At 36.4% G+C, this 11,137-nt stretch overlaps 1 protein-coding gene across 18 annotated transcripts in view; it reads left to right on the forward strand.

The window, feature by feature from the left end:
• Positions 1 to 33: 33 nt before the first annotated feature.
• The window catches only part of PCM1 (pericentriolar material 1), a 42,872-nt gene continuing 31,768 nt past the window's right edge, over positions 34 to 11,137 (forward strand). For 10 of the 18 annotated variants that reach the window (XM_017744523.1, XM_017744525.1, XM_017744530.1 and 7 more), the window contains exons 1-8: positions 34 to 48; positions 3,415 to 3,533; positions 4,129 to 4,374; positions 5,499 to 5,771; positions 6,294 to 6,464; positions 6,638 to 6,754; positions 7,983 to 8,171; positions 10,089 to 10,266. In XM_017744523.1, the coding sequence (XP_017600012.1) occupies positions 3,438 to 3,533; positions 4,129 to 4,374; positions 5,499 to 5,771; positions 6,294 to 6,464; positions 6,638 to 6,754; positions 7,983 to 8,171; positions 10,089 to 10,266 (1,270 nt within the window). In that variant the 5' untranslated portion in view covers positions 34 to 48; positions 3,415 to 3,437. The remainder of the gene's footprint in view (positions 49 to 3,414; positions 3,534 to 4,128; positions 4,375 to 5,498; positions 5,772 to 6,293; positions 6,465 to 6,637; positions 6,755 to 7,982; positions 8,172 to 10,088; positions 10,267 to 11,137) is intronic. The other 8 variants (XM_017744533.1, XM_017744541.1, XM_017744537.1 and 5 more) reach the window with 3 other exon arrangements.

Raw genomic sequence — 11,137 nt, forward strand, 5'->3', positions numbered from 1 at the left:
CCGGGGGGGAGCAGTGTGGGGGGCGCGGCCTCCCCGCCGGTAGCCTGGGTGCGTGAGTGTGCGGCTCGTGTGAGCGCTGTCCGGTGCGGCAGGAGAGGATTCGCTCTGTTGACTGCTCCTGTATGATGATATTGGATGGTTTGCTTTGAATGAGTTAATGCCCAGTGAGGAACGCACGTCTTAAAAAGAAATGTTTGGGCCCATTTTCTGCCTTTATGGCGCTTTGATGGCTTTTTGCAAGTTTCTGTTTTCGTTTAATATATTTTTTTTTTCCAAAACTTTTCTCTTTGCAGTATTAGGTGCTCTAGAGAGCTCTTGTATTCATGTGAATGCTGTAGGAAGAAATTCTCCGGAGCATCTTTATTTTAGAGAAAAAAGTCTTTTGAAGTACATAGCTTGGTTTTGCTTGCATGCTAAGTGGTATTTCTTCTGTGCGATCTGCATATTGCTGTTATATGTACAGAATATGTTTTGACTATAATCTTACATGCTTCAATTATAATGCTACATGTTATCTGAAGTTACTATTTCTGTAAAAAATACACTTGAAAGTCTTCTCTTTTTTTCCCAAATTCCTGGTGAATGTTGTAAGGCAATAGGTACATGCTCACATAGCTTTTATACAGATCCTATAACTTGCAAGAACCAGAAACTGGGAATGGGTTGCTGTAGATAGATAGACAGATAGATAATAGGAAGATAGCAAAGCTTTTAGAAGAGGGTTTTTTTGTAGAAAGAGCTGGTAAAATGAAAACAAAGAAAAAATGCATGTTGATGAAATGTGTATGTGGAGGTGGAAAGCACAGCTTCATGTGAAAGAGAAGAAAAAACCTGGCTGAACCTCTTTGTGTTTTTCAACTGAGTTAAAGAGGTAAAATACCAGCAGAGCTCTCTGATCTTAAACTTGTTTGAATATAGTTCATTTGGAGGTATCAAAGACTATAATATGAATGTTTAGAAACTTTCCCTTTGGGAAGGGCACAGTTCTGCTAAAACACTTTAAAATCCGCTTGCTGGAAATAATGACGATACTGTTATTTTTGAGCTGTATTTATCAGGGCATGTTGGTGTATGCCCAGTCTCCTTGTTTGAGAATATTGTTATTCAGAGTATTCCTTCTGGGGCAGGGAATTTACTTCAGAGGTAGTGAGGGTCTCCTATAGCAAAGATAGTTGAGAACAGTTTTTGTGAAAGTTTTAAGAAAAAGAAATGTGAGTAGTTACTTGTATTATGTAAAAAGCAATACTGCCACTTCTTTTTACAGTGGGAAGCAGGGAAAAACTACTTTTGCTACAGTTTTAGTAGAATTATATAACATGATGATGAGGAAAGGGCTTACAGAATTGAACTGTAAACCCAGATGGCCTCTAATCTTCCTCATTATGCTCAGTGACAGGTCAGGATACAGTGTCTGTTGAAATGTGGGATCTTGCACATCTACAAAGCTGAACAGTTTATCGGTAACTGAAGAAAGTTCTTTAAAATCATGGCTGTTTTTAAACTGATAACGATGCATTTGCTTTAAACACTTGTAAATTTTAGCATGAGCTTTCCTGTCAACTTTTTATAGGATGCTTGTGTTTCTACATGAAAATAAACAAAATGTGAAAGGGCACATTGTGTTCTAATTTTCCAGCTGACTCAGACAGATTACCTGAAAGTTGCACAGAAGGTCCTTGAACCAATATATCGTTTTTGTATAGTCATAAGGTTAGGCCTATCAAGAAGTTTATCCAGTTCTAAACGTCTGGGGTTTTTTTTTTCAGATTTTGGTATTCTTTGTTGGCCATCTAGTTCATAGGTGGTACCTTCTGGTTGCATGGCCTAGTGGGCACTTCTGCTGGGATGAAGAAGGGAGTATGAATTCTTGTGCAGGGATAGTAGGGCGAAGTTCCCAAAGTAGCAGGCACTTACACCTGTTACGCTTACACCTGTGTTATGGTTATGGCTGTGAGATGCAGAAGCGGAATGACTCCTGACTGTGTTACTGTGACCTAGACTGGCACACTGCCGAGTGGAGATGTGGTTTTGGTGTGAGAAGCATACCTGGTAAATCCCATTTCCTTTATGATTTAGTAATGGGCTGTGTTAGTATAGGAATACTGCTTTGTGCAAGTGCGCCTACTGAGAGGGCTGTACTGTGTGATTTTGATTGAACCCTCTACCTAAGCAAGATAGGTGTACTAAGACAGCTTTTAAACTTAGTTCAAGATTAATCTGTTTTTCTTTCTGGAACTGATATTAAAAAAACCCAACAAACTTCTTAGATACTTCCTAATCTTGAGTTTCAGGTGATTTATTCACCTGCACTCTGTGAAAATTAATAGTAGATAATTGCAGTAAAATGTTGAGAAACTGGTTCCTATCGATTTTTATGTTTTTATTTTTTCAGTTAAGGTTAGAATTATGTCCTAACATAGTGGTGGAAATGAGCTGGAAAAAGTAAATCTCTGCAAGACCGCTTTTCTTCTTAATCTGTAGCAGTTCTTCATAGGTAAAGTTTGTAGCTTTGTGCAGTGGAATTGTGCCAGCAGCACTTAGCAGATATAGTTATGTATTCTTCACCTTTTGGAACAGGCTCATCTAATTTTACTGTCATAAAGGAATACTTTTTCCGATCTTTCAATTTTAACATTTCTTTTTATTTCTAATGTCAAAACAGGAACTGAAAATGAAAACTTTGAACATTTAAGTTGTTTTATATTGCACAGAGTGACACTGATAGAGAGCAGCAAAGCGCTACAAAACCCACATTATTTTGTTTTGGTAGAAACTGTAATGTTAGTGGCAGGTCATTCACTGCTTAAATAGCTTAATGTGGGGCAATGAAGGTAAATCAAGGTAAAATCCTTTTACTGACATCTGTTTTCCTTGTATTTTTTCAAGTGTGTCATTCAGTGCTCTGTTGTCAGCATCTCAGTCTTAAAATGAATGTGAAAGTTTGACATACTGGGTCTCCAGAGTCACTAATTATATCGAATAGATGTCACCCTGTGCCTGAAAGTGTAGGCTTTATGAATTACAAAGCAGTCTTTCCAAGCACTGTATAGTTTGTTTTAAAGTGAGGGCAATTGAGATCCTCAAAAAAAAAAAAAGTTACTTTCTTAGATCAGAGGTTAAAAAGCCCTACTTTTTACTACTACTACTACTACTTTATTTTAATGAATGTTTAGAAACTTTCCCTTTGGGAAGGGCACAACAACTACTACTTCTTTATTTTTTTAATGCCAGTTTCTTTGTTCTTCTCATCGATACATTTCTAGTAACACAGTTTAGTAAATGGGGAGTTCAGTTTCCTAAACAGCTTCGTGTTTGCATTTTATAATGAATATGTAGTTGTCTTCTCAGATCGTGAATCTTTAACTATGTAAACTGATTTTAATGCAGCACATTTCTTTCAACTATTTCTTTTAGATTGTTTTTATTGATTGCTTGTCATGGCAACAGGAGGTGGTCCCTTTGAAGAAGGCATGAATGATCAGGACTTGCCCAGTTGGAGCAATGAGAGCCTTGATGACCGGCTGAACAACACGGTAAAATTATTCTTTTCTTTCTGTTGCCATTTGATGCTGTACATTAGAATTACCAGATAGATTGTGTTAGTGGCAGGTAACAATGCAAACCTGTAAGCCTTGTCAGTACAGCTTTACGGGTAAATACCTGGAAAAATGGAGGTAGATGGAAGTAGGCAATGAGTAAAATTCAGAGATTGTGAGGTCTGTAGAGGTATTTATGGCAAACGTTTTGGGTAAATAAAGTAGCTACACACAAAATCATTGTAGGTGTCATGAAAGTGAAAGCCATAATTTAAAATTTCTGAACTCCTAAAAGTGAAAGGGTCCGCAACAAAGAAGAAAAAATACAACTGCAGCTTCATTTGAAATTAATTTAATGCATTTAGGATGAAATGGATTTAAAATTTCCCAACAAGCTATTCTTAAGTATGCAGTGGAGGAAATTTTATTTTGTAAAGTGACATTTGCTCTAGAAAATTCAGTTCATATTTCAATATGGCTTACTATTTTTACTTCTAAAAGAGAAGTAAACTCTCTCACAGGGTGAAAACATTTGCTTTTTGTCTGTGTGGATAACAAATACAATTTTTTATTCTCTCTCCTTCCCCTTAAGGACTGGGGAAGTCAACAGAAGAAAGCAAACAGATCTTCAGAAAAAAACAAGAAAAAGCTTAGTGGGGAAGGTGAAACGAGGCTTACTAATGAAATATCTCCAGAATCTTCACCTGGAATGGAACGACAGAAGACCAGAACTTCTCATAGTTTTCCTCATGCTCGATACATGACTCAGATGTCCGTTCCAGAGCAGGCTGAACTAGAAAGGCTTAAACAAAGAATAAACTTCAGTGATCTGGATCAGGTTTGTGTGAATACTAGCTCCCACTAGAAATGTGACTACAAAATGTATTGAGTTATCTCTTAACAATGTGACAGATGAGTAAAGAATCCTTTCATAGATGATTAAGGTAAAAAAGAAAAGCTTATAGGCGCCATGACAACCAAATCAAAATTCTGGCTTTGAACTTCAGAAAATAAGGGAAAGTTCAGGACCATGGCTTTCCCTTGTTCAAGAGTGTGCTAGCTGTCTTCACTTCCTTGCTCTCAGGCATTAACAAATCTCTATGTCCTTGGAGCAGTATTTCTTACTCATGGTGCTTGTCTGCCACTTGAAAATACCTGTTACATTATTTTGAAAGTCTGTTCTTGAACTGCCAGTTTGTGATCCTGAACATTGTTATCCTTGTGGATTAGGCAGAGGAGTATCATTAAAAACTGCTCCTCAGTAGAGTGTAGAGAATTTTATGGGACAAATTCTTGAGCCATAACTACTTTTTTGAAAATGCAGCGCATTCATCCTTCCCTTGTCCAAAACCAATGAAAAGTATGAGGGATTAATTCTTTCATAGCAAGGTATGAATTTGTGTTAACAGTTTCAGAACAGAGGCTAGTTCATCTTGCCCAAAGGTTGTTGCTAACTTCTTTGGTTGTGAAGATTCTTTCCATCGTAATTCACTGTGTTGAGTTACAATTTAAAGGCTGGGCATAACTTCCTCCTTAAATGTATTTTAGGGCAGCACTTCACTATTCACAAGGTTCTAAAGAAAAGCTGAAGTTCTGAGGTATTATATTCTGCACAGGAATATGTTGCTCTTTTATTATTGTTCTTTTCTCAAATGTACCTGGAGAAGTAGAATGCCTTTTGCTACAGTAAAGGTGAAGGTCACAGCAAGAATGAGGAACTAAGTTCTGAGAAACTACAGAACATTTTTGCTTCTCATTGTTCTGGGAGGATGGATTTGCTTTTTGAAAACTATATGGCAAATATCATTGGCACTGTCTTTAGCTAACTTTTGGTCAGTTGGTGACTAATTAGGTAACTTTAAAATCAGTCTAATAATACTGTAGAAATAGTAATACAAGCGGTGTTGAGAACATATTGGATTAAAAAACAAAGCAATTGTTCTTTCTTTTGTTTGTATATAGAGAAGCATTGGAAGTGATTCTCAAGGCAGGGCAACGGCTGCTAACAACAAACGTCAACTTAATGAAAACAAAAAACCATTCAACTTCCTGTCACTGCAGATTAACACTAACAAAAGCAAAGATCCTGCCTCAGGTTCCCAGAAAAAGGAAAGTGGGGTATCAGCACAATGTAAAGAACTGTTTGGAGCTGCTCTAAGCAAGGATTTCTTGCAAAATTGCCAAGTGCCTGCTCAAGAAGATGGAAGGGGAGAACAAGCAATGGATAGTAGCCAGGTATTTACACAGCTTATGAAGTCTACAAAATATCGACTCTTAATTTTTAGTGCTTCTTTCTAAATTTCTTTAAACTGTAAATCTTTATTGGAAATATTTAACTTCCTACTCTTCTTAAACTTGAAGAAAATGTGAAACCAGACTTAATTATCTACTGTTCTTTAGAAATCCAGTTGTTGGTAATAGAAGTAATTTTCATTTTAGAGGTTGTTTCTCTTTTATACGGTTCCAGAAAATGCTCTCACAGTTCACTGTTTTCCTGTGTTGATGAGTTGTGTTTCAGCCTATGTTGACCAGAAGCCCTGTGCTTCAGCCTTGCAACTTCCCGCATGCATAAATCTATCCTTATAAAAGCTGTTGACTTCTAACCACTTGTGGAAGAGTGCTCGTAGGAGTGAAAGTACAAATATGTCCCTCTTTCATTACTTTCTTACTCCTTTGGTGTTGCTATCACTGTGTCTTGTGCATTGAATATGTTGCAGCTGCAGCTGAATGCATTCAGTAACTTCAGTGTCTTTGCAGATTGTGAGCAGACTAGTTCAAATTCGCGACTATATTGCTAAGGCCAGCTCCATGCGGGATGATCTTGTAGAGAAAAATGAAAGATCGGCCAATGTTGAGCGTTTATCACACCTTATAGATGACCTTAAAGAGCAGGAGAAATCCTATCTGAAATTTTTGCAAAAGATGCTTGTAAGTTTGAGAACATAATGTATTTATTTCTACACTGTAAGCTTTATTTAGGAGTTGACCATTTGTTTTGATGGTGCTACTGAGGTTGTTGGTTTTGGTATGTAGTACCTTCCGTAATTCATTTTTACTGCCCCCTTATATAGCTTTTGATTTGTGCCAATGAAATATTTCAGGCTAGAGAAAATGAGGAGGATGATGTTCGGACTATAGATTCAGCTGTGGGATCTGGTTCTGTAGGTGAGAGCACATCGTTAAACATTGATGTGCAGTCTGAGGCTTCAGATACCACGGTAAGCTGCTTTTAGTAATTAAGGTGCTAGAAATGAAGGCTTTATTTTGTTTTTTTCATGGGTCTTATGATAGTGTCATAATCTGCAGTTCAATTAAAAAATAGTAAATCCCCACACACTCCATTCAGGAGGTGTCCATGCATGTGTGGATTTATTTTTTTAATACAAGAAAAAAAGTAATGATTCTATCACAACAAAAATCTAAAGTATCTTTTAAATCTTTATTCTTTCTTCAAAGTACAATTAAGGATTAAAGGTGTACTTTGGCAGAGAATTCACTGACTTGATACAGGAAGAAATACCTTCCTATAGAATTTTTCCTCTCTAGGTTTGTTTCTGTTAGTGGGGAAAATTTTCAGGTGTTGGGTGAGGGGAGGATTAGAAATGTATCATTAGTGGGCCATTATCCAAGCATCTTTCTAGTGATATGGTAGAAGTATTGACCTAATACAGAAGTTTCTCTGATTTTTTGGAAGGACGGGCACTTTTTTAGAAAATGTGTTCTGAATTTAGTGCTGAGATAAACAGTCAGTCTTCCTTTCTATTTATAAAAGTGCGTTTTTTTAATATGGTAAGCATTTCTTGTAGTAGATACAAAAGCATTTTAATAACTTAAATTTTGTGTCTTCCATTCTATTACACTGAGGAAAAGTACCAGAGAGCGGGTGCTCTTTCTGGCCAGTTAGCACACTGAATGTCCTCTGGATAAGGAGAATTTACCTGCTTGAAAATAAAACAGTTAAAACATTAAGAAGCTGTTGTAATTATTTTCAGCTTTATAAGAACTCTTTCTATCTCTGTAAAGAAATAAAATTAGAGATGTGGAAGATGCACTTTTAACTTAAAAAAAAAAAATTTGGAAAATGCAGAAAAAGGTATGTTTTTAAACAAGTATCCATGCAAACTTGCATTTGTCTTAATATTTGCAAAATTTGCACTTTAGTTTTTTGTTTGACTCTTAATTTTGCATCTAAGCTCTTTTTATATGCAGCTTGAATATTTTACATGCAGAGTGCGTACTTCTGGTCGTATTACGTTGATTGCTGTATGGAGCTTTATTGTAACGCAAATTCTAAGACAACTAAAAATGTCTTCATTCTTTAGTAGATGTTATTAGATACTAGTTTTCATTATTTGACAAGATAAAGTGGGTAGGTTTGTGACTTAAGAATGCATGCTAAGTTAGAGCACATTTTCAAAATTTAACATACTGAACTATTCAATATAGGAGGTATCTTTTAGTTTGAGCTGTCGGCCCCGCATTGAGGACAAGCTAGGGAATTCAGCTTCACAGGAACAGGTTACAGACATTGATGTTACACCAAGCCCTAAAGGGAAAAGTGAGAGAGCTGCTCTGAATGACAGGGAAATCTGGCCTTGTGGGATTAATAGCCAGGATCATGGATTGCTTTCAAAGGTACACTTCAAAATGTTACTTTAGCCTCAAATAGGGTTTATACAGGCTAGTCTTCCCTGTCCCCCCCATCTCCCTTATTAATTGCTTCAAACATATTTGTTACTTAGAGTGAATGTTCCCACTGGATTGCTAATCTGTAGCCAGCTGTCTTTTCACTGAATTAATATTTTTTGCCTAGAATATTTTTTCTTTGCATAGAGACATTTCACAACTTTTTCTTCTGAATTGTTAGCATTGAAGTAACTCTGTACAGCAGATGTTGTGATTTTATGTAGATGATCCTTCTAGTTTTGTTGTTCCCTTCTTGGGAAAACATATTGTAAATGTGACTTTCAGACACTTGGCATGGTTACACTAATAGTCTGCCAGTGCACATTTAAACGAATACCAAATACAGAAAATAAATTAGAAATTAGTAACCTTAAGTTGTTCCATGAATGTTTTTGTGTAGCTGTTTATATAAATATTTGGTTGGAAAGGGGAAGACTTTCAAGGAGCACAGTGTCTAAAATGTCTTCTTTTTACCCATTATGAGCTTTTCTATAGCATTGTCCATCCTGTGATTTAATTTTTAAGAAGTCTTAAATTCAATCATTTTTTTCCCTAAAATAAAAGGCTTAAATGTTTTGTCAAACTTACTAATCTAAATGTAGAACTAAGTTTGAAAAATTATTAATGCAGTTTTCATGAACTCAAGCAAATCTGGTACTTTAGATAAAGCCTTGATTATTTAATAGGTGAGTGAGACTGAGACTCATACCCTTTTTCCCTTCCTTCCCCTTGTTCCTTCCTGTGCCGATTTCAGTGTGTGATCTATTTTGACTCTACTCTGCTGTTCATATGGAAGGTGAAAGTTTAACAGGAATGATCAGTGTCAGTTGCAGTGCATCTTTTAGTAACATTTTGAGGAGTTCAGAATTCTGGATGTTTTCAACTTTCTCTGCTGGAAAGTTGAGCATTCCTTGGTACCCAGAACTAGTTAGTTAATAAGATGCCTGCTTCTATTCTGGCATTTGATGGAGAGCATTTGGACTGAATTTTCTACTTTAGGAACTTAGTACTCTGTGGATGGAAGATTATGCTTTCAAGTTAGTAGTGTTCTTTGTAAGTGCTTGTTATTTTTCATTATTTCATCTGCAAGGTGCAATAATCCAACTTCAGACAGGATCAGGATCTTAACTGTGGATGTCTCATTAAAATACTTAATTTGAGTAAAAGTTTTGATGCAAATATCCAGCTCCTAATTAGCATAGGATGAGGAAAATAACTGAGTTTTAATATATTTACTGCTCAGCATGCTTTCATTCTTTCAGACTATTGTTTGAAAACAATGTAGAGAGGATTCTGTTCGTGTTTTTGTTATGAAATTGATTTACCTAATGCTGGTGTATTCTAGTATTGATGCTATAAATACAGCGCAGAGAACTAAATACTTTATAGGTTAGGAAAGAGTTACTGCCTAAAATTGCCTAAAACATTCTGCTAAAAATTTAGAGATTTTAGGCCAGTAAATCAATTGAGATCTTGTGTTTTATATAGCTCCATGATACAATGCCTTATCTTGCTTACCTTTACTAGTCTTAAAGGTTAATGCCCTCTGTTATGATTTAAAAGACAGAGGGAGGCTTGGGTTGGTCTTTGGGTCACATTAGGGCAGCTGACTGGCTTTGTAAAGGAAGCTTAAACCCTCAGGAGCTATTAGCACATCTTGGTGGTAGAGGCTGCTTTCTATTGGATGTCTAAATTTTTTTTTTAAATAAAGGACTAACAGAAAGGTGAAGCTGTTTCATTTTTACTTTTTTCCATTAACCAGGCTGTTCATTTATAGGCAAGTTGTGCTTGGTTTGACACTTCTTTTACTAATACTCAACAGATAAATAGTTGTGGTTATGGTAATGTTGCTCCATCTCTTTGCAGGCCAGAGATCCTCAACAGGAAGCTAAAGAGGAGTTGGAGAACTTGAAAAAGCAGCATGATTTATTGAAAAGGATGCTACAACAGCAGGAGCAATTAAAGGCTCTTCAAGGAAGACAGGCAGCTCTTCTTGCTTTGCAGCATAAAGCAGAGCAAGCCATTGCTGTCCTGGATGATTCTGGTATGTGGAATGATGGTGTGTCTTTTATCATGTTAGCATGCTGACTGAATGATTAAAGCTGAAATTGTGAAATACACAAAAAAGGCTTTTTTTACTGCAAAGCCTCTATTTCTGAAAAGAGTTGACAGTGTACCATTATAAATGATGTGTCATTTAAAAACCCAGAGCTAATTACTGTGGTTTACCTGTAAAATTCTAAAAGCATGGGTTTTTCTCCTAAGAATTGGTCTACCACCGTAGATTAAAAGCTTGCCTCTCATCTCTGTTGTTGTGTACTAGGCCTTTGGAGAAAAGAATTGGAGTGGGGATACAATGTGTTCTCCCCCTTTCTGCATCCTTCTGGATATAGGCAGTTGGTAGTTTGAGTTTTTGTTTGCTTTTTCATGATTTTTTTTTTTTTATTTCTGTGACTGGTTGCTGGAGAGTTTATTCAATAGAAGAAAGGAGGGAGTTTCTAAAACAGTTAGTTAAGAAACCAGAACTCTGAAATTCTATGGCATGTAAACTGGGGGCACGATTCTTGATAAGAGAGCACCATCATTATGTTACAACCTTCAGTTTAAAAGCTTCTACTAATTCATTTTCATATATTCCAAATTTTTCAAAGTTACCTTTGGGACAGAGATGGCTTCTTGATATCTGACAAAACAGAGTTGTTTTCTCAAGAGCTCAGTCTTCAAAGGGAGGCAGTTGTCCTTGTTTTGTCAGCTGTTGACATGAGAATTTTCTTTTGTTTGTTGGAAATTCATCCTTTCCCCCCGTCCTTTTTGGTTTTTTTTCGGATGGGCTGCAATTATGTGTGCAGTTGTAGGGAATGACGTTTTTGCACTGACCAAGTTTAGATTGAGTCTGTGTTACTGTTGCATGACTC

This window comes from Corvus brachyrhynchos, unplaced genomic scaffold, assembly GCF_000691975.1.
Source record: "Corvus brachyrhynchos isolate BGI_N302 unplaced genomic scaffold, ASM69197v1 scaffold17, whole genome shotgun sequence".
In the NCBI taxonomy this organism is placed as follows: domain Eukaryota; kingdom Metazoa; phylum Chordata; class Aves; order Passeriformes; family Corvidae; genus Corvus; species Corvus brachyrhynchos.